Raw genomic sequence first — 23,287 nt, 5'->3', positions numbered from 1 at the left:
GAATTTATAAAGGAATTTTCTGGTAATCAACTGAAAAACTATCTAAACCCATTAAAGTATGAAACGGATATGGTACTAATCCGGATAAAAAATGCAGATAATGTTCTATTCAATTCAAAATTTCAGAAAAAGACAATGGGCAAGGAAAGTTCCACATGTAGCCATGGCACTGGGGAATCCGGACTAAGTTGGAGCCGGGCCAAGTGGAACCGTTGGTTGTAGTCCTTTTATAGAGGATGCAAACTGGCCAGGAATGATTTCATTTTAGATACTAGGAGCGACTTTAGTGCAATCTGGTATGGTTTGAGATACCCAGCGGATAAATAGTCAGGGGCAACTCTTGGGAATGGGCAAGGTTGTTTTGTCTTCCAAAGTCTGCAACTTCTCTGCAGAAAGGGCTCGAAGAGCTCATTTCGTCTGCAACTCCTTTGGTTCTAGGTAAGATCTTTAGGATTTCTTAAGATGTTCTTGGGTTTTCATTTCGGCATCTAATCGTCTAATTTCTCTTATCAAGTTTTATGTCCATCTTCATGGTGTTCAAAGTTTTATTCTTTTAGTTTTACTGTATAACTTCTCTTAGACCCTTTATGTGTAGAGATCAATCTGGTTCCTGGTTCAGGTTATCTGGAATCTACGTAAACTTGTAATCTAAATTGATTGTTTTGCACTAATGATTATTTTTCATGCGGAATTGGATTGTCAAAAACTCACTTTAGTTGGTCTTATATAAATCATACAATATACTCATTTTTTTATGAGCCAAAAAAGATTTTTTTTTTCCTTCTGTAAATTAATTTGCGTATTTGATGAGCCAAAGTAGTATGTATCACTGCTCCGCCTAAGTTTTGTAATGCAAATAATTAATTCTGTTCATATCGGTATAGTATTTAATTTTGTTTGCAATATGATCTTATTCTTATTTTGCAGGGCTTGGGTAGGCAACTTCATAAAATATTGGGAATTGCTTCCGTGTCAAGTGTGATATGGGATCTCAGGGACCTCCTGCAATTACTGTAAATGTCACTGGATTCAAGAAATTCCAAGGTGTTAGTGAGAATCCTACAGAGACTATAGTTACTAACCTCCCAGAGTTTGTGAGGAGAAAAGGATTACCTGCTGGAATTACACTTGGTAGCTGCACTATTCTTGAGACTGCGGGAGTTGGTGCACTGCCCATGCTCTACCAATTATTGGAGTCACAAACAAATTCTTCATGCAATGAACAAATCTTCTGGGTTAGCTTTACTTCTGCAACACCGTTCTTCTAGTCTAGGCTAAAATGAGTTATGTTTATGGAGGAATTAGTATGAAGTTTCACTTGGAAGAGCTGCAGGCTTGCCCAGCTCAAACTGTCAGTGTAGAAGAAGAATACATACTTACTATTGAATTATTGATTTCTCTTAATTGTCGATACTAGCCTACAGTAGTCCTCTTTTCATTTAGGGCAAGGCAGCTAGGGAAACAGGTTAAAGGGCATTAGTTGGATCCAGCAATTTGCAGATATAGATCAGAAAAGCCATCCAATTGGCACTTTTCTTGGGGAATGGAGTCCACAGTCAATGCCTTTGGCTGGGTAGAGGTAAACGACAAGAAACATTTCCTGTTCGTATTGTTGAGATGTGGAATTCCAGGTTCCCTTAGGATGAGGATAAAGCTGAATGTGTTCTAGTCTGAAGTGATGAATGAAAACATGAGTCCGTAACTGCTTATAAGATTTCAGCTTTGCTTTCAATGTTGTAGAGTTGCAGAACACATTTCTGTAGCAATAAAAAGAAATGGTTGGGAATTTGGGATAGACCTTTGTTGAGTTGTGGTTTTCTTTTCCTTCCTCCTTGTGTTTGGGGTTTGGCTTTGGGGGGGGGGGGAGTTGGAGGGGGTGCTCAATGGTTGATGAACTTACCAGTTGAATATGTCAAGAATTAGATGCAGTTATTATAGTCACATTTTGATAAAACCCATTAATTGTGTAGAATTGATAAGGATCATTCTCAGGAATGGAAGTGGGAAGATATTCTGGTGATGGGTCAGTTTCTGTATTAGAAGATAGTGATTCTGAAGGAGTAGTTGGATTCCGCTTCCAACCTCCAGGTTTATAGTTCTGGCTAGTTACTTTCAGTTATCTGTAGTTGTAGCTGTTTCCTTTCCATTTCTTGATGCTACATGACTACATCTGGCTTGTCCTTTTATCATATAATATAATTAGTTTTTGGCCCTCCCTTTGGTTGTTCAAATCTTTCTTCTATATTAGCTTTTTCATTCTTCTCTTGGTTGTTTATTGAAATTCATCCAAAATAAATAATAAGGTAGAAGTCTACCCTATTGTTTTGTATAAAATGACTTGCAATTGAACATGATTTTTTCTTAAATCATACATTATTTTAGTGTAAGAAGTTTTAATTAACATTATTATGTTAAAATATTAAAGATGATTTTCTAACAAAATTTTGAAAAGAAATTCTAATTAAGATAGGAGGATGTTGTACAGTGTCAGGTAGTTGCATCCTCAAATGGCTTTCTCGTAGCTTATCATGTATCAAAGCTACTCCTAGACCAACTCCAATGTGATTGTTCCTTACTTTATCATGGATGGAGTTAGTTCAATTTAGCTATAATAATAAGTTTCAAACCATCTATCAAAAAACAATGTAAGTATCAAACCGATCTTTGATGTTTGGGAGCTATTTTCAGAATGATCATTTGATGCTTCAACATAATGTTACCAACAATATCCATTGTTCTCTTGAATGTTTGGTTCTTTCTTCCAGGTTCACTTAGGGGTTAATAGTGGGGCATCAAGATTTGCCCTTGAGCGACTGGCATATAATGAGGCCACTTTCCGTTGTCCAGATGAGCTTGGATGGCAGCCTCAGGTGGTTGTCCTTCTTGCTTAGCATAATGAGTGTTCTTTTATTTGCTAGTGAAATTAATCTTGTCGGTTTTCACTGATTTTCTGTTTCATAATATTGACAGCACCTCCCAATAATTCCAGAGGATGGGGGAATTTCTCATACAAGAGAGGTAAACTTTGGTGGTCTCTGTTGAAATTTTTGTCGCACTTATTTAAAGAGAATTAAATATGGAATTAGTATCATAAATAAAAATTACATAAAATTAACACGGTTCAAATGGATCTTACCTTGCTTGTGTTGTTTGTGAGGCTTTACAGAAGCTTGTGACACTTTTCTGACAGAAACTAAACATTAAACAGCATTTTTTTGGACGTGTTTGTATCTAGCATGGCATTGAGTTCCCCTAAGTCTCAAAATCGTATTTTGACACTTTCATTGGCATTGGCTATTGTTTAATACTACTACTATTTTCCCTTTTGTATGTAATGGTAAAAATGGCTTATGGTATGAAGCAATTCACATAATTGTGAGTCTCCTTTGCCTCCATTTATCTTCTCTTCTTCCTTCATTTATTGACTGTTTTGGTCCTTTTGGACAATCTATTACTGCTACTTGTTACCAGAGCATAATATATGGTCAGTAGTTCCATCCATTCCCTCTGTTTTGAAAGCCTTCTTTGTCTCTTGTTCCCTATGATTCACAATACCCATGATTTCCATTGTGCTGTTTGAATTCCTAGTCTGCAAGACATGACAGCTAGGGTTTCTGATGCCGATAAAGAATAATACAAAATTGTATCATCCTTGTGCATGAGAACTTGTTATTGCGGCTGTCTCGGATGACATGTGGTAACTCTGCTTTTTCGACCTTCTGCTATATCCATCTCCCCATCCACCTCTCAAGTGATTGACACTTTTTGGGATCTATTTTATGGTCAAAGGTCTCCCATTGCTCCAAATTTGATGCTGATCAGTTGAGTAGGCTGTTGCCCTTGGCAATGTTTTTAATTGAGTTTTTGAAGTTTCTGTTTTGGTGCAACTACGGATTATACACTTCTGGCCATTGAATTGTCCTGGTAATTTGGTCATCTTTTCAATCTGCTGTACCCCTTACTTGATATGTTTTCTGGGTCTTTCTTAGGCCCCTATATGCTACCGGCAGTTTTTCCTGTTATTGATGGTTGGTTCCTCTTTCCAGTTTTGGCTCTTATTGGCTGGTTTGTTTACTATTGCTGGTATTGATGGTTGGTTCCCTCTTTCAAGTATCACCTCATTTTTGTGATTATTATGTTTCTCTGACTGGATTTCTGATTTTCATTGGTTTGTGCATTCTTTTGGGATACTTGATCTAACTGCTTTGCTAAAGTTCATGGACTCTGCCATTTTCCTCTATTATTTAACAGGGAGAACCTTGTTATAAATAAGGTGATTACAACAGGATAGTAACCTTGATTTTTTTTCCCTATCTTATTTCAAAGAGGTATTTCTTATAGTATTAATATGCAGTAGAAAATTTTAATGCAGTTTATATATGAGATGACAGGATTGACCTTTGCACAAAAAAGGCCATACCGGGAAGGCTCCAGCATTTAGCAGGGTTTGGTGAGGGTCAATTTCTTGCAGCCTTACCTCTATTTCCAGATAACCTGTTTCCACAACTAAGCATTCAGCCAGTAAACACCTGACCAACATGCCAAGCGGCCTTCTATACTAAATAAAGTAGGAGACACGACAAGGGGCGAAAAAATAAAGTTACAACTTTGTAGTTCTCCTACTTGTGGCTACAAGATGCACATATCTTGTGTTTCTTGGAACCTCCTACACAGCAAAGTATTTCCATTAAGCTTGATGGAGCTTTTAATTACTTGCTTTGGGCCCAAGCTGTAAAAGTGCACATCAATGCAAAAGGCAAATTCACAAATTTGACTTTTCTCGATCTTCCTCCATTGATACATGATACAGTGTTTGGATGTTGAAAACAATGATATTCTTTTTGTATGTTTATAGGAAAAGTATGGAGCTGGTCATTGTTGGTAATGCTATGTTCCAAACTACAGCCAAAGGCGTGTGGGATGACTTGATAGAAAGATTATCCCTAAACAAAAATGAACTTTTGTTTGAGTGGTATAAGAAAATCTTCACTTTTAAACAGGGAAACCAGTGTTCTAGTGACTACTAAAATGCCCTTGAGTGGTTGTGGGAGGAATTCAATGTTTATCGACCTCACTATTTACCTAAAGCTGGTGAGGACAAATAGCTGGATCTTAGGTTGAACAGTTCTTGTCTGGGGTTAGTTTTAGCCAATTAAAGGCCAACTACTTGCTGGTGAAAGAGTACCTTTTGTGAATGAGATTTCCTATTGAATCCGATGTATTGTCTCTTCCTCTTATTCCAGAGTTTGAAGTATATTTATCATTTGTAGTGGAAGTCATGGCCATGTTTCTAGCTTTCATCAGTCTGTTTTATTTAAACCAAATATCAACAGAAGCATTGAATTTCCTTCTCATCATTAAGGCAGGTACTATCATTATGTGTGTGCCTGCTTAATCCCTGTGTCTGCGTGTGTATGTGTGTGTCTGCTTAATCCCTGAGTCTGTGTCTATGTGTGTGCCTGCTTAATCCCGGTGTCTGCGTGTGTATGTGTGTGTCTGCTTAATCCCTGAGTCTGTGTCTATGTGTGTGCCTGCTTAATCCCTGTGTCTGTGTGTGTTTGCCTGCGCCTGCTTCTGTGCTCACAGCTCACATGTGGCAACACAATCTCTGAACCTTAGTCTCTGCATGGGTGCCTGTCTCTATGCTCACAGCTCACATGTCAAAGCACAATCTCTGAACTTTAATCCCTTAGAGCAACATGCAAGAACGGTGCAAATTTTGCTTTGTGCACCTTTGATGCTTCATTAGGGTGATTGCCAGTTCATTCAACACAATATCAATAATGCATTCTAATCTCTGTAGCTACATGCAATAACTGGTGGAAAGTTTGTGTGCACACATTTGATGCTTCAGTGAAGTGACCATCAGTTCATTTAATACAATCTCAATAATGCATCTTACAAGAGCCTTAATGGGTTGCTAATTCTGTGTGCAACCTTAAGGTTTGAGGTTCAAGGCTTGGTGAGAAATGCTGTATCTTAATAGCCTGTATTTGTGGGGAATACTTAAGGTGGGATGATGCAATGGACTGGTAGAGATTGCTATTTCCCAGCTATAAAGGGCAATCTTGTTCGTAACAGGTTGAAAGTTACAACCATTTTCTGGGGTTTAGTTTGCCTATCTCAGGGGGGGAGTGATTACTGTATGTTTTGATTACTGCATTTTACTTCTGTATCATCTACTTACACCAGGTTATTTTTGTTGGCTGGTTGCATGAAGACAACATGCCCTATTGATGCCATTGTGAAGCTCTTGAAGAAGAATGGATATGATGTGGCAATCTCAGATGATCCTGGCCGATTCGTGTGCAACTATGACTACTACCATTCTCTACGATATGCAGAGCAGAAAGGTCAGAAGTCACTGTTTGTCCATGTGCCTCTGTTTTCAAGGATTGATGAAGACACACAAATGCAGTTCGCAGCATCCCTCTTGGAGGCTCTTGCATCTACTAGATGATCATACCCGTTTCCTAATAAAGTTGTCTTAACATGCATTTTCCTGTTCTAATCTGTCTGCTATGTAAATCTTTCATGTTCATTGCGAAATAAAAGACATCAAACTTAAGTGGAGAAGCCTTGTGTTTACCCCTGGCAACTTGGAATTGTGGTTTGTCAAAGTGATGCATGAATAATACATAAACATTTCAAATTAGTCCTGTAAGATTGGGGTCAGGGTTTCCTGTATTTCTTCATTCTAGCTGTGATTGTGGAATGACCGTCCCATTTTTTTTTTTTTTCTCATGCGTTCAACTAGAATTGAATTTTGGAGGATAAAAGAATCTATGTAGGATAGCATTCTATGACACTTGACAGAATTATGAAGGGAAAATTACTTGATTGGCTGTTCTTAGTTTTCCTTTACAAAAGTAGTCATTCAATGTTTCATTTAACAAAATTAGTTAAAACTAACCTTGCGTTTGCAAAATAACCAAAACAGTAATTTTTCATCTTTTTAGACATTTTTATCTCTAAGATTGACCATGTCGACATAGGGTGAAAATACCCAAAGGGTATGAAAAAATAATGACTTTTCCCAATTGGACAAAATAGTGATTTCCCCCTTTGGTGTGGTTAGTTTTAGCAGTAAAAATGTCCCATTGAGTGATTTGTAAAAGAAAGCCTATAAATAGCTAATCATGAAATTTTCCCAGTTATCAGTTGCTTAAGAGTTCTCAAATTTTTTTCTTCCGATGGTAAGAGAGTTACGTTTTTACACGTGGGTTGAGTGGTCTCTTCGGAGACATCTCATAAAATTGGAACAATAACGAGAAGATTAGCATGGCCTCTGCACAAGTATTACACGTGCAAAAAAGAAAAGGTCGAGTGTATCACTACAATCCATGCCAATTTTTTGCAAAAAAACAGAGTCTAGATCCTCTACCCATTAGGGTAGATGTCCATGTTCTGAGTCCAGATCCTCTCTATTCAAGCCCCTCCCCCCCATCCTTTGGGTTAGGCTGCCATGTACCATGGGCAAGCCATGTGTCAACCCAACCCAAAGGTTGGGGGGGGGGGGGGTGATGACGAGTCCGAATCCTCACCCTGTCGGGGGAGCACAGATTGCTCCCCAACGGCTTCCCAACCACACAAACACGTGGGGCCCACAAGTGAAAAACACTTTTTGAAAAAAATTAAAAAAACTTCAAATTTTTACCTGGAGGCCCACGTGTTTGTGTGGATGGGAAGCTGTCGGGGAGCAGTCTTTGCTCCCCCGACAGGGTGAGGATCCGGACTTGGGGATGACATCCTATTCGGGTGAAGAGGATATGAAGTACTGTGTTCTCCTTAGATGTCTTTACTACACATTAGGAATAGAGATCCACCGGAGAAGTGCAGATCCTCATCTTGACTGGGTGGCGAGAACTGGATTCCCATGGGAGACCTACTACTGGGGCTTATTCTCGAATCCAGATCCGCACCCCGTCGGGTTCCTGACCACACAAAACAGTGGGGCCACGGATGAAATTAAATTTTTTTTTTTAATTTTTTCCAAAAAGTGTTGGGTTCCTGACCACACAAAGAACAGTGGGGCCACGGATGAAATTTAAATTTTTTTTTTTGTTTTTTCCAAAAAGTGTTTTTCAACTGGGCCCCACTGTTTTGTGTGGTCAGGAACTGTGGGGGGAGCTGATCCGGACCCCTTGTTCTCGGACTCATTTTGTCCGATCTCACACGTTAGGAGGGGACCCACTGGGTTGTGTGCAAGTGCAACTACCACCATTTCCGTTGGTTGCGTGGCAAAACCGCGGGTCTCTTTCTTCTAGTTCCCGCTCTTTTCAGGAGTCGATGAATATATCCAGACGAAATACCCCGCCAACCTCTTGGAGGTTCTTGCGTTCTTCGTGCTGATCCTCCATGTGATCATATATTTGATTTGACTGCGTATCAGATGAGAACCCATTGGAATTTGAATATTCTCTTATCACTGCGAACAAGAAATATTCAATCTTTCGTAAGAGTTATCACTACCTCCGCCCTGAAAAGGAGCGCCCATGAAGACGTTTACTTCTACAATCGGTCTTTTAGTGAATTGATGAAAGCTGGTCACTTCGATTCAGCCGTCCAGTTGTTTGAATCTATGCCAGCACGCGATGTTATCTCATGGAATCTGATCATCTTTGCTCATGCTCGCCATGGATTTCCACTAACGGCCCTTGATTTATACAAGGTAATGGTTTCTCATGGTGTTAGAGAAAGCTCATCAACATTTTCTACCGTTTTGGCTATCTGTAGCAATGCCGGGTTTCACCGAGAAGGCTATCAGGTGCATTGCAGGGTGATTTTACTTGGGTTGGATTCGAATTTGTTTGTTGGGTCTGCGCTCGTTAATTTGTATTTGTCGTCTGCCAACCATTGCATTGCTCTGAAGTTATTCGATGAATTGCCGGAGAGGAATTTAGCCACATGGAATGTGGTTCTCCGCGGGCTTTGTTGGTTAGGTCGTTCAGATGAGTTGTTGGAGTTGTATCAGAGGATGAAATTAGATGGCATCAAACCAAGTTGCGTTACTTTATGTTATCTGATCCATGCATGTGGGATCAGCGAGTACTTGGATAACGGAAAGCAGCTTCATTGCTATGTGATCAAGATTGGATTGTTGCAGTCAAACCTGTTTGCTGCCAATGCTTTGGTGGATCTTTACTCAAGTTGTGGAAGCTTGATTGACGCAAAAAAGTCAATCCAAATCATCCCTGAGGATGACATAATTTCTTGGAACTCAATTATATCGATTTATGCTGATCAGGGTTTCTTGCCTGAAGCTCTTGAGTTCTTTACTCGGATGCACTTATGGGGAAAGAAGCCTTCTGTTCGTTCATTTGTTGCATTATTAAATTTAGCTAGCAGAACAGAGACTCCTCAATTAGGAAAGCAGATTCATGCTTATGTTCTGAAACTGGGATTTGATCATGGAAATGTCTACGTTCGATCTGCACTAATTGACATGTATGGGAAGTGTGGTGAAATGGAGAGCTCAGTGTCCTTGTTCGAGGAAAGTACTGAAAGAACATTGGAGTGTTGCAACTCACTTATGACTTCTTTGTTAAATTATGGCGCCATTAAGGATGTAATTGAGATGTTTAGGTTGATGATTGATGAGGGAATGGAATTGGATCAAGTCACTTTTTCCATTACACTGAAGGCATTATCATCATCTGCCTTGGTGAGTTTGACAAGCTGCACGCTGCTGAATGGCTGTGTAGTAAAGTTGGGATTTGAATCTGATGTAGCGGTCTCATGTTCTTTGATTGATGCGTATTCAAGATGTGGCCATATCGAACTTTCGTGCAGGGTCTTCAAACATATTCCAGTTCTGAACACATACTGTTTCACTTCAATCATTGGTGGATTTGCTCGGAATGGTATGGGTAGAGAGGGCCTAGAGACATTTGAGGCCATGATTCAGCAGGGTGTGGAGCCTGATGCCATAACATTCTTGTGTGTGTTAACGGGCTGCAATTACTCTGGTTTGGTAAGAGAAGGTCAGTTGGTATTTGAGGCAATGAGATCAGGTCATGGCCTGTGTCCGGACCAAAGGCACTATTCATGTATGGTTGATCTTCTTGGCCGAGCAGGCTTGTTGGAGGAAGCAGAAGAGCTACTGAGACTTGCTCCAATCAAGGGTGATTCAGTAATGTGGAGCTCACTGTTAAGGAGCTGCAAAGTCCACCGAAATGAAAAGGTGGGGAGGAGAGCAGCAAAAGCTCTTTTGGAGTTCAATCCAGATGATCCTGCAGCTTATCTACAGACCGTGAGGTTTTATTCTGAACTTGGGGATCCAGATACTGCAGTAAAAATTAGAGAAACCTTATGGAGAAGGAAGAGCAGGAAGGACATTGGCTACAGTTGGATTGAGATGAACACTTAGCCTATCCTTGACTCTGTATAGACTAACAAGTTACAGAGTAGCTCTTCAAAATGAGAAAGGAGTTCTACTTGATGGCAGTATCTGGTAAATCTGGAAACCCAGTAAGAAGAAAAGGGTATTATATCATTGAAAACTTTTGGCGAATGGGTGAATTATAAATATCTGCTTACAGTTGGACTGGTCACTTGGAATGCCACAATCGACAACCTGTGTTCTATGTAATGAATTTGATTTAGGTGCTCATTTTCTGTAGTGATTTGGAAGGGGATTTCAAGGATCCTCCCCACCTAGACGGAGGAACTGAACTGGGTGACTTAGCATTTCCTTGGGAAGACACTGATGAATCATGTGAGATAGTCATGGACCTTTTCGGGTATTTAAAAATGGGCTCATTCGGTCCTGGCTTGCATAGTGAGGGAAACACAGGTGCTTCATGGGGTACAAAGAGGAGGGTACCAGATAATGCTTGCACCAGAAGGCCAGATTTCTCTATACTGCGATGGGTTGCAGCGTGGTGTCTTGGGGGGTTACAGTGTCATTGGTCTTTGCCTGCCATGCCAAACCAGAATTTGCCGTAGCGGGGATGGCTAGCAGGGTGAACATTTTGTACACCAAACTCATGGCTATTAAGGTGGAACTTTGTAAGGCCAGGGAGCTACACTTCATGCAGCTTCAAGTGAATTCAGATTCTAAGGTGGCCACTCAACTGATAAAAGTCACATTCAAGGTGCCGTGGCATGCTTGAGCCTTACCAGTTACCACTGAGATTTTGGAGATAGCAAGAGGGTTCGCTGGATGAACTTTTGATCATTCACTTGTGTAAACTGAACTCATGTGCGGACTTTTGGCTGCATTTTTTCAATCTACCCAAGAGATTCATTTCCATCCTCAAGTTCTCCCCGTAGCTCTTTCTGAAAAGTATGTAAAATTATCGTTTTTGATGTCAATAACCAAAAAGATGTCGATAGTTTTTCTAATCTGGTTCAATTGATTAGACGGACGCGAATTACATTGAAATTACAATGTCACCAGTTGAGTAGTTTTTGTTTATATGGGTTCTGACCTTTTTTTGGGTTTATCTTGTGAAGTTGTTTTGGTTACTGGGTATCATGGCATGGTCTCGAGTATATTGTGGTTAATGCTACTTGGTATTATCAAATTTTCTCATGAGAAAAACTTGGTATTGTCAAATTACTGAATAAATCAAGCTGAATGATCGAACCATGGTTAAAGAATTCTTCTGATGTAGTCTACAATGTGAGCTGATCAAATTCAAATTGAATAACTAGACATTTGCTTTTGCTCGGTTTTCATACATTGCTGGTGGCTTCTAAAGTTTGATTCTTAAAATACAGTTCCTCTTAAACAAGAATACGAATTTGAAAACAGATATTTTACAATCAATTTGCAACACAAGTAGAAATTGAAGAATTAGAGTCCTGAGCCTAGAGAGACAAAGTTAACACCACCCTCCATGTCGAGCAGGCGAGCAGCAGAGACCCAGAGTAGAAGATAAAGCAGATGCAAATGTTGAACTAACGACCCCATTAAGGTTGATGTTGAAGTTTAAGATAAATTGATGTTATTTGTAATATATAGAACTGTTTTATAATCATATTTCTGGAATCATACTCAAATTTTCAACCACATAATGATGTCCAACCTGAAATTGTAGTATTCACATCCACATCCGATTAGCTTCAAGCAGACTCAGTTCAGGAGAACTAATTTTTCGACTATATATTCCATTAAATGGATACTAACACAAACTGAACCAGAGAGAGAGATGTAATTAGAATTAATAAGGGAAAGGAAGAGAGCGATGAGAAGATGAGCAATGGATCCCCCTGTCCCCTCTCCGCCCCCCCCCCCCAAAAAACTTCTCTCACTGCTGCTCCTTCTACATGATTCAACCCTGCAAACCCCAAACCCTGGTCCACCCTTTTCACTGATCCACTCCCATGACCAGCCCTCTGGTCTGAACCTCTCCTTCATTCCACCAACACCTTCAGACTCCTCACTTCTTGCCCATTGCCCTTCTGCTCTTGAACCACATATCTCACATTGAAAATCTGCCTTGATTCGGCAGTTCCTTGGACACCGTCCCACCCCTACAATGTAGTTTGAGTCCTCTGTCTCCAAACAGTGGTGCATCCAAGGTAGCCGGGAGATCTATCTACTAGATAATGGCACCTTCTTATTCAAATTTTCCTCCCCTGCTGAGAAAAACAGGACCCTTGATGGATCCCCATGGTACATTGGCAATATGCCCATCTTTCTCCAGCAATGGGAACGATCATCTCTTCTCCAAAGGTTGACTTCAACACCCTTGTGGATCAACCTGCCTAGTTTAACTTTGGGACTCTGGAATGCAAAATGCCTGAGTAGGATTGCCTCAGTCATTGAATTTCCCCTCCCTTCTAATGCTCTGAACACTGAAAATGGATCGTCTGTCATTTGCCTGCATCTATGTTGATATCCCAGCATCCAAGCCTTTGCCCTCCCTCATCTCTGCTAATGATGATGATGGCTTTACCTGTAACATACAACTAGCTACACCCTCATTGTGTGAAATTTTTGTTCTTTGGTCACAACTAGACTCCATCTCCTCTCAGACCTCAACTCCTTTGATGGCCATCAACAATCCTGCCATCATTGCTGGAACTGCCTCAACTCTCTCAGTTGCCACTCTTGCTCCATCCATGAGTTGTACACTTCTACAATGACCTATGGCTGTAGAAGAACTCGCCGTCGTTGCCATCACAGTTGCTTTCCAGCTGGTCAACCCACCTGTTAAGCACCACCGCTACTCCGCCCTTTGCCCCGTCCGACGCAGTATTGGCGACTGCCACAGAACTAGCTTTGGACCTTGCTCGTTCCTTGTATTGGCCCTATGCTTGTTGCTTGCACATTGCCCCAAGAGTCCATTTTAGGACCTGGCCCTCTACAATCCTCCACCCATTCTTCCTTCTAAACCCTACATTGCCTCCTCCAATCTTCGCCTTTGTGACCCCCCCCCCCCACATCTAACTTTCTTTCCCTTGTGGGGTGCACCCCCAACCCTTCTCCACCTTCCCACGACACCCTTTCCCAGTTGGAGCCTAACCCATTTCTTCTCCTCCCTCTCACAACCTCCATTCTCAGCTAAGCCCCATGTGTCTCTCTTTCCTATTCTTTAACCCAAACCTGTGACCCCTCTTTGATTCCCCATCCTGAGAAGTCCCCCAACCCATCAGCCTTTCCCAACTTGGGCCAACCCATCCCTTCACCCACTTTTTACCACCTCCTTTCCTAGCTGGTGCCCCCCAACTCCCTCTCTTCCCCACCTTCTAACCCACATCTAAGATGCCCCCTCTTTAATGAACCCAAACCCTTCTCTCTTCTCCCTTTCTCCTCCAACCAGGGGGGGCACCACCCTTCTCTCTTCTCCCTTTCTCAGGGCAACCCAGCCCATCTCCATCTCTCTCTCAGCTTACCCCACGTCCACTTCCCCTCTTGACCATATTCCAATTCTTCGGCCCATTCCATTGCTCTCTCTCCCCCTTGTCCCTCCCATACCCTCCCCTCTCCTCCTACATCCCTTACCACCCCTCTAACCCTCCTTTGCACCTCTCCTTTTCTTCTTCCCCTTGGCCCAACTGCCTCTCTTTGTCCTTCAGTCTTCTCATCTCTCCCCTTCCTTCAGACCTCTTCGCCCCTACCTTGGTCAGGGCTCCTTCTCCCCCCTTTTCTCGTCCTCTTCCTCCCTTGTCCCTTTGATTGCAGCTCCAAAGTCTAATCTTGTTCCTATTTCTGTAGTTGCAGCCAGCAACACGGACTCTTCAGGCATTGAAAATGTTGAAAACATCAGAAACCCCTTCCCCTCTGCTTCAATATAGCGGGAAAAGCAACCACTCTACCAAAAGGTGTCACCACCTCGATGAAGATTTCATTGTTGAGCTCAAGTCTTCTATGAAGAAGAAGAAAAATAGAAATTAATTTTGTTCCTTGAGTTTATCTTGGATATGGTCTTGGTTTTAGTGCCTTGTCTTTGTTACTCTGCCTGGTTTTTCCTTAGGGCCTTGTTGGCTTTGGTAGGGTTCTGCCATTTGCTCCTTGATGTTCTCTCCCCCCCCCCCTCCTTTTGGTTAATGAATCATTTACTCATCCAACAACAACCAGAAGAGAGAAAAAAAAAATGCAAACAGATTTCCAACTATTCAGTTCCACCAATAGTTGTAGCCAAAAAACATAATATAAGGGCTCCAAAATAAATTGTTGTGACCCACTGATCAGGTAAATGACTCCCACAGGATGGCTAAAGCAGTGAAGCCTTTCTTATCCGTCCATAGGCTTCTGCAAATAACTGAAGAAAGGCCTGTGCTGGAGTCATTGAGACTTCGCTTTGTAAATAAGTGTATACAGTGATGGGTGATCACAAATGGAGTCTAACAACACACCATGACAAGAAAATGTCACAATAAAGATTCATAAGATCCAAAATATCAATAACAAATATCTCCAATTAATTGGTGTTTTCTTTTTCCTTGATGATAATCAGCTATACTTGGGTAAAACAAGATTAACAATTCCCATATTCAGAGACATTTCTATTCAACAAAAGGGAGGATGTGAAAATACCGAAATAAAGAACAAGTAGGGGGTCTTCCTTCCTTCAAGCTCAACTGTGAAGATACATGATACACAAGCACAACAGCTCCACACCTTTTATCAAGTACTTGTGAATTGTGATCAGAAACCAAGGAAGGGGCATTGCTTGCGAGCATGTTCAGGTATCAGTTTTGCCAGAAGTTCTAGAGATGCTCCTTTCAGCTCTGCATATTTGTATCATTAGTTGGAACAAAGACTCAAAGATGTTGAGAGGCAGTGAAGCAGAAATAAAAACAGATAAACGCAGATCAATGAAGAATGAAAGAACCTTGGGGTTTAAAGTTAAAAAGTGGAGGCAAAGGGCGTCCATTAGGGAGACGAGTATTAGGATCACGAAGTTCATCAAAAAATGGATGCACAAGAGCTTCCAACTGCATTAATATACAAAATGAAATCATATAATGCACCATTACCATCAATGATTGGGGGACCTTGTAGAAGAATGTTATCAGAAACTGGAAATACTCACAGCAGTGCACCGCAGATTTGGTGAGTACTGAAGAAGTCTGGAAACAAGATCTACTGCTTCTGGGGGCATGCGCTTGTGGAATATCTAACAAATAAACTTATAAGTACATTCATATAAAGCCAGACAGCCTAATGCATGTAATAAATGGGATAAGAGGTACTCACTTTGTGCCAAGGATGAGCTTTAATTTGTGGGAACTTAAACTCTGTATAGTTTGGATTCATACATTTGATCTCTTCACGAGTAGGTGTTCCAAGTACCTATCAGTAAAAGGGGTTACATCAAGAAATTAGAATTTGCCAACGAGCCAATCAGAAGATCAGTTCTCCCTAAAAATTATTCTACCATTCATAGGCACAAGAAACTTTTACCTTAATTATCTCAACAAGCTGATCGACACCACTCTCCCCTGGAAAGAGAGGCTACCCAAATTTGGCACAAATAGAATTGAAACAAAGAAAATTTCAATGCTTAAACCGGAATATTTACTTCACAAAAAGAAAAGAAAGACGCATGTAGCTTCCAGGGAAAAAAAACCTGTCCAAGAAGCAGCTCAGCAAGGACACAACCTACGGACCAAATGTCGATTGCAGTCGTATACTCTGTTGCCCCAAATATCAATTCAGGTGCCCGATAATAACGTGAGCAAATGTATGATATGTTTGGCTCGCCTTTGACCTGTCAAGAATGGTGGCAGAATAAACAAACAGCTATGGGTATGCAGAAAGAGAGACCCAAACAAAAACATCAAGAATCAAGAACGTAAACAGTGCCCCCATGCATAAGTGTAAAAACAAGAAAACAAAATTTAAGTAAAGAGAACCTGACAACAGTAGAACTTAAGGGTGTATGCACAGTTCAAGTATTTTCTCAAAAGAGGGATGGGTTCTTCACACCAGTGGGTGAGGACCCCATGTTATGCCATGGGGCACATTGGGTAAATCTAAAATTTCAATGCCTGAAGATCTTCTGCTCACACGTCAAGTTTCAACCCAGAAAGTGTTTGCCAAGCAGCAAAATAAAGCATTGAAGAATTTACAAGAACCCCAGAAAAACTCTACAAATGCAAAGAGTGTACTTGGATATACACAGTATGGGATACTATTGCAGTTAAATCTGAAACTCCACTGATACGCAATCCTCACCATTACTTAGATCATCCATATGATTGTAATTGCCACATCACTTTCCACACATGAAAGTTTGGGTACTGGAGTAGAATACTCTCTATTCCAACAAATGAAAAATGTTAAAAAAAAAAAAAAAAAAAAAAAAAAAAAAAGAGAAAAAAAGTAAAAAAAAAAAAAAATTTAAAATATATATAAAAAAAATAAAAAATAAAAAAAAAGACAAAGAAGATAGACGAAGATCATTTTAGATTATAAGATACAGAAACATGACATATGATTACAATAACACATGCAAAACCAATGCTCATTCAACTAGAAGCAGGCACAGCAAGGCAATCTCTGTTGTTTTCTCTGAAGTATAAGACAAAATAGTCAAACATGACAAGCAAAAATGCCACTCTATGGAGCATGGACACACGCAAGTGTGCATGCACAAAGATATCAACTCTCTGTTTCTATCACACAGTTAAATGTCCACAAGCAACAAGTGATGCAATAAGCATCAAAATAAGATTTACATATTGGAAACTAGGCCCTATAATGATATCAATGAAATTTTATCTAAGGAGCTCCTGAATAACACAGCCATTAGATGGAATCACCAACTAATTCCCAAAACAATTCACCTGTTGTGATATATAATGATGCAGGAATTTTGGCACTTTGAAATAGTATCCATCTTAATATTTAGAATGTCTACAAGAACAAATGAATTACTTAAATAAGTAAACAAAACTCACTAAACACAGAACAAGCAAATATCCTACCAGCACTTTTGCACTGCCGAAGTCACAAAGTTTGACCTGGTGAGTATGGGGATTAACCTGCAGAGGAGAAAAAAGGGTATCAGTAAGGAGCATCTAATCACTAAGAGGGAAGGACCTATGGTTCTGAACAAACCAGCAGATTCTGGGGTTTAATGTCTCTGTGGCAAACTCCTATACCCCCATGGATGTATGTCAACGCCCTACAAATCTGTCATTAGTTATCAAAAGTTAGATACATTCCTACAAAGTGATTAGAAAATATAGCAATAATTATAAAGAATTAAAGAGGAAAATACTAGAAGAGTTAAGGTAATTATAAGATCACTCAAAAGTTATTAATCATGAAATATAGAATACTGTAATGATCAAACCAAACAGAATCATGTGTTTCTAGAACATTTTAATTTCATCCTACCTCTACCTTGTGATTATGGCATTACAAAATAAACCTATTTGATGAACTATACATCAGTTGTTCCAAGAAACAAGAAATGTTACTCAAGCAGAAAAAGCAGAACTCATTCTAACAAAGTTAACACATCAGGATTCTGATACTCCGTTAAGTACCTGGTAAGTATAGAGCTTGACATATATCAGAGGCATTCTCTGATTTGCCCGACTGTAGTGTTTTCCTACGCGATAAACTGTCTCAGGTACAAATTCAAGCACCAAATTTAGATAAAGCTCATCATTCTCCGTTGTTGAAAAGAAGCAGTGTTTGAGTGACACAACATTGGGGTGATCAAGAAGGCGCATTGTCTGCAGCTCTCTGTTCTTGTATCTCTTATCTTGTAAAACCTTCTTGATTGCTACAGTTTCTCCTGTCTCTAGGCATTTTGCCTGCCAAATGAGATTAGCTGGGCTGAACAGAAATAAATAATGACTTGAAGGAACTGATTGCCAACCAGAGTATAAGATAAGACCTGAAATACAATTCCAAATGACCCTTGTCCAACAACGCGCTCGGCCATGTAACTTATTGTCTGAGGCACATATAAGGAAAACTTGAGATACAATCCATGATACATTGACAAAATTCCATTTTACTGTAGGAATACACAAATTCTGTCATTGTGTTAACATATGTTTTAATTTTTTCATATCTCTATTGCTAAAGGGAAAATGTCAATGGCTATTGGGTTATTTGTCAAAGAAAAATACATTATACAAGTTAATTAGTCAGTTGGGTATCTGAGAGGCATACATTAATTTAAAGATTCATCAGTCATCTTCAATTATTGGATTTGGTTAACTTTGATTTTTTACAAATTTCATTTCATTTTCAGCAATTGACAGAAAAATGAATCAAGGGAAAAAGTATTGCACATTGCTCACTCTAATGCCAAAACAGTTCAGCTACCAGAATGAACATGCAAATTATAGTCTTTAGAAAACAATTATCAGACTATGGTTAGATATGAAGGCTTCATATAATGATGAATACAGACAAGTATAAGGCACTGGTATTATCATAAAATGATGTAACTGGCTGAGATTGTGATGCTTCAATGTCTCAGCAGATGTCAATATTAGCCTTTTAGCACTTGAAATGATGCAATTAGAGCCAAAGAAGATATACAATGTAGCAGGTAAGAGGACATCCAGCCCAATCTGAGTTAGGAATGCAAATTGATCTAGAAGATGCTCTCCCAAGTTAGGCATTTGTGAGACAAAGTACCACTGATATAACTGAAATTAATTTTCATCGTCTTGACCCGAGCCAAAGTAACCCAGACCCAGACATATGTTGACACCTAGTATTCACGGTGTAAGAAATTGGGGGTTTTGACATAACAAGATACTGACATGATACAGAAGATCCTAACATATAATATATATGACATAGTCAATAAACTATGATTATCTGTTAAATCTTATTTCTCTTTCTAGGTTTTGTCCAAATTAAGTTAAGTGTTCATTTAATCTCCAAATAATTCAAGGGCATGTTTGGTTACATGAATCTAGAGATTTGAAATCTTTGGAGTCACAAAAGGGAGATTTATACCCGTTTGGTTGTGTGAATCCTTGGATTCATGAAATCTAGGGATTCACCTTTTTACACTAAAAACATGAATTTGTAGATTTATGGATATGAGGTGAAATATCTGGATTCACCCCTACTATAAAAGCGCTAACATTTGAACCATGACTCCATAGATGTTTTTTCAGGATGAATTTATAGATTTCATTCCAAAGATTCAGGCTGACCAAACAGTTAATTTAATGAACCATGACTCCATAAATTTGAAATCTCTAGATTTTTGAAATCTCCAGACTCAAGTAAAGAAACAGGCCCTAAGGGAGTTAAAAGTTTCTGTACAACAATGGGAAAACCTTTATAGATCGTATCTGTAAGTCATGGAAATGGATATTTTTATTCAAGCAATTAAATTCCCAGCTCATAAAATCGTTGACCTTATGATTGCCAAAAAAATTTGGGATTTAAGGGACGAAGTGTTGGATTGTAAACCTTAATCCTTTAAATCAATTATATATTGTTAACTCCTCCCATCTTACAACAATATTTCTTGCAACAACCCATTTCTTAGCCCATACTTTTCAAAGTACAAGAACCCCAAAAAATAAAAAAAATCAACCTTTCATTTTTCAGTTTTAGTCGAAGTCTTGCTAGTAAAAGATCTTGAGCTGTCCATACATCTAAATCCCTTACAATGACTGTAGAGCTTAGAAGGAGACTTCATTGAATTGAACCAATTAAAAAAGGTCATCTCCAACTGCTTGTTATCCCGGATAAGTCCATTGACCTTGCCTCCTCCTCCCAACACAACATTGAGTTTCTCTCACCAATGATTGTTTTGGGTTGTTTCTTATCTAACATCTATAGCATGTGATACCTCTTCATGGAAGATGGTCCATTTCTAGCAACAGCATTTCCATGTATGCCAGACATTTCCAATGCTATGTTTTTCTAAAAATGATTTGCATGAGAACTACCAATCTAAGGTAAAGATTTTGCCCCAAAGTTGATTTTCCTGATATATGATTTTATTTTTTTATTTATTTATTTTTTTTTGGGGGGGGGGGGGGGTTACCTTAAAAAAACTCCACCTGCTCTAGAGGGTTCACTTTCACTGTGCATCGATTGTATTAGTTTCAACCCAGAGAATTAACAGAAGGTGAACTGTAAACTAGAAACACTAATAAGAGCAATGAGCATATACCTGTTTTGGTTGGCCATTTCTACCACCAATTGTTGTTACAATTATGTGACCTGTTTCAGTTCCATTTCCATCCACTACAGTAGCTTCCATTTCCTACCACAAAAAAAGTGTGCGCACATAAATTGTAAAAGGCAAACATAAAAGCTTAGAGGGGATTCTCTACACAAACTGTGCAAACCTCCCTCAACGAAATAAAGGACATTAAATTCAACCTTATCATCTCTGATTTTCATCTCATTTATTTCCTCCGGAAGTTTATCAACAGACATAATATTGCCACCAAACTTTCCAACAGCTGAAGAAGGAGCTATGCCAGCAGAAGCCATATTGTTCACGACACACAGGAGCAGTATTTCTCTAGCTCAAAAGATGATTCCCTCCCTCAGCTCAAAGAAAACCATCCTTGAACCTAAATAGGAAAAAGTACACAGGAGACATTAGCTAACATTTTACAACTAATAAGGACATTCTCAGCTCAATTTGATGGCTGATAACTGATTCTATGTTGATTCAACAATTGAAGCCTCAGCCTCTGGTTTTAGCACTTGTAGGCCACAGACAGCAAAGTATGAAATCTGGCATTTATCGACTTTAGGACATTCCTATTTAACCAGAAAAATTGTTCCTTCCAATAAGTCTTTTAAATTTATTCAAAATCAGAATCACTTTGGGAATGGCAGCACAGAAATTGTTTAAAAGCAAACAAAAGACAGCAATGTCTTTTTAGTGTTGCCATCCTTATGCAAATTATTATTATTTTTTTGGGTAATAATGCAAATTAGTTCATAGAATGTGAAATGAAGAACTCTATCTAGAAATTCTCGTGTGCCAGGCACTTGCTTCTATGAAGCATATCTATCTTCTATCATATTTTATTTCTTTTGTTTTCCCCTCATTATTTTTCCTCTTCGCGCTCTTGTGCTTGTATCATTCTCATTCCAGGTCAATTGAGCATGAATATATCCAATCCTCGTATCTCTTCCATCTAAAAAAAATTCAAGCTTGAAACCAGCAAATGCCGTATACAAAGAGCCGAGCATTTACATCAAAGTTGTTTGTAGTCTTATGTAAGTTTTCTTGACAAAAGTCCTGGCTTTTCTGAAAAATGGCGGAATTTATCACCCAACTCACTATGAAAAACCATTCAACCCACATAAAAGAAGAAAAAAGAGGCATTTAACCGTCCTTTAGTTTCCAGAACAGACATAAACACACCAACGCAAATATTCAAGCATCCCATGGAAAGCCATTATACACGCAGTTTCAGTCATCCCACTAGGAGATACTATCATGAAAACAGAAAATCAGAACTAATATAGTCCAGTTAACCGATCAAGCACAAGCACACTCAAACTAAGAGAAAAACCAGTAATATCTTAGAGATTTTCCCTAATTTTGAAGAAGCATATAAAGAACCCTAAAACGACAATAGTAACAACGACAAGACAAAAATCAGACATGAAACGACAAGCGAGCAATCCATGTCAAAACCGCTAGAAAATTGCAGAGAGACATACCTTAAGCTGTAAATTTCTACCATTTTCCACCATAAAAAAAGTGAAATTGAAGCTTCGACCAGTAATCCCAGGCAAAGAAGAAATGCAGAAACCCTAGAGAAGAAAAATTAAAAAGAAACAGGTCTTCACACCTTCAGAGATCTTTCTTGCAGCTTTGACCAAAGAGTTCGTACTGTAACTCCTGTTCCCAATTTTTATATCACGTAGTTCGAGCAAAGCGGACGCAGCAGATTTCTTATATTCAATTTAAAAAACGGTTTTTAATGTCTTGACAATGACTTCACACATGCTTCGAGTGCGACACGTGGCATGCGTTGATTCGAAAAGTTTATTACGATGCTGAGTAGAACTCACGCCGACATCTTTATGAACTGGTGGGGCCTACATTACATGATTGCTTTCCCCTCGCTACTTGTTGATTCTGCACCGTCAGATCTGTGTCAGATGTCAAATTACCGGTCTAAAATGGTAGACTCTTTGGCCGTTAATAAATTAATATCCTTCCAGTGTTTCAGACTTTTTCAGTAGAATATATAAATTCTGACATTACCATATTACCCCTATTGACAACAACATTTGATAAAGGATAATCCAGGGTTTGCTGAGTGGGCCAATGGATAAGGTCTAGGTCCTGGGCTTTAAGTAATCAACCACGTCGGAATCTCTTGGCCCACCCTAGGCTCTATATGGTCCTTGGGCTACAACTACTGTCATAAACGAGCCGTGGGCTTGGGCCTATCCAGCCTAGCCCATCCAATTGTGCTTTTTTCTCTTCTGGACCCGAGGTCATGTGTGCTTCGACTACATCTTCAAGGGTAGTTTTATAAGTGTTTAAATAAACAACAGAGTTTTGCCCCAGGTCTCAAGGAGATTCGAACTTTTGAGTTCATACTATGAAGCATTGGTTTTTGCCAATTAAATCAACTCCTTGAGGTTTATAACCATGTTGGAGTCCGGCTATGAGTGCCATGAAGCATTACATATACAATTCTTCACCCAAAGAAAAATGGCAATACAAAAGGATTCAACTTCAAGGGATTAGTTAAGAATCCAAGGTTTAAAGTATTGGTATCGAGTATTGTATCAGTCATGTGATAATAAGAGATGTATCGTCCCGTATTGAGTATTGTATTGTTTTGATTAATGTACTTTAGTGCAATTCAGTAGAGACGTATCGAGATGTATTGTATTGGTTGTGTCAAA

At 39.4% G+C, this 23,287-nt stretch overlaps 3 protein-coding genes and 1 non-coding gene across 4 annotated transcripts; 3 read left to right on the top strand and 1 right to left on the bottom strand.

The window, feature by feature from the left end:
• The first annotated feature begins 320 nt into the window (after positions 1–320).
• LOC149007052 (uncharacterized) lies at positions 321–6,655 on the top strand. The gene is made up of 5 exons (XM_089166559.1): positions 321–438; positions 928–1,235; positions 2,766–2,870; positions 2,971–3,018; positions 6,221–6,655. Exons 2-5 carry the CDS (start codon positions 984–986, stop codon positions 6,458–6,460), a joined length of 645 nt encoding a protein of 214 aa, XP_089022685.1. The 5' UTR covers positions 321–438; positions 928–983; the 3' UTR covers positions 6,461–6,655.
• Positions 6,656–7,231: 576 nt separating this feature from the next.
• LOC149007051 (U6 spliceosomal RNA) lies at positions 7,232–7,333 on the top strand. The gene has a single exon (XR_016175415.1). It is a non-coding gene; the product is annotated as a U6 spliceosomal RNA (small nuclear RNA).
• Positions 7,334–8,262: 929 nt separating this feature from the next.
• LOC149007050 (pentatricopeptide repeat-containing protein At3g03580-like) lies at positions 8,263–11,384 on the top strand. Its single transcript, XM_089164600.1, has one exon. The coding sequence runs from the start codon at positions 8,393–8,395 to the stop codon at positions 10,367–10,369; it is 1,977 nt and encodes a 658-aa protein (XP_089020726.1). The 5' UTR covers positions 8,263–8,392; the 3' UTR covers positions 10,370–11,384.
• Positions 11,385–14,821: 3,437 nt separating this feature from the next.
• LOC149007049 (shaggy-related protein kinase epsilon) lies at positions 14,822–22,289 on the bottom strand. The gene is made up of 13 exons (XM_089164601.1): positions 22,085–22,289; positions 20,780–20,976; positions 20,568–20,660; positions 18,309–18,368; positions 17,953–18,225; positions 17,519–17,593; positions 17,386–17,442; positions 16,026–16,166; positions 15,860–15,910; positions 15,653–15,748; positions 15,489–15,572; positions 15,288–15,390; positions 14,822–15,183 (listed from the first exon to the last, which is right to left on the bottom strand). Exons 2-13 carry the CDS (start codon positions 20,891–20,893, stop codon positions 15,101–15,103), a joined length of 1,230 nt encoding a protein of 409 aa, XP_089020727.1. The 5' UTR covers positions 20,894–20,976; positions 22,085–22,289; the 3' UTR covers positions 14,822–15,100.
• Positions 22,290–23,287: the final 998 nt, after the last annotated feature.

Source organism: Hakea prostrata, chromosome 8, assembly GCF_041222555.1.
Source record: "Hakea prostrata isolate BN-2017 chromosome 8, UWA_Hpros_2, whole genome shotgun sequence".
Taxonomy (NCBI): Eukaryota; Viridiplantae; Streptophyta; class Magnoliopsida; order Proteales; family Proteaceae; genus Hakea; species Hakea prostrata.
The sequence above is the reverse complement of the archived record's forward strand: the minus strand, read 5'-3'. Positions and strand labels throughout refer to the sequence as shown.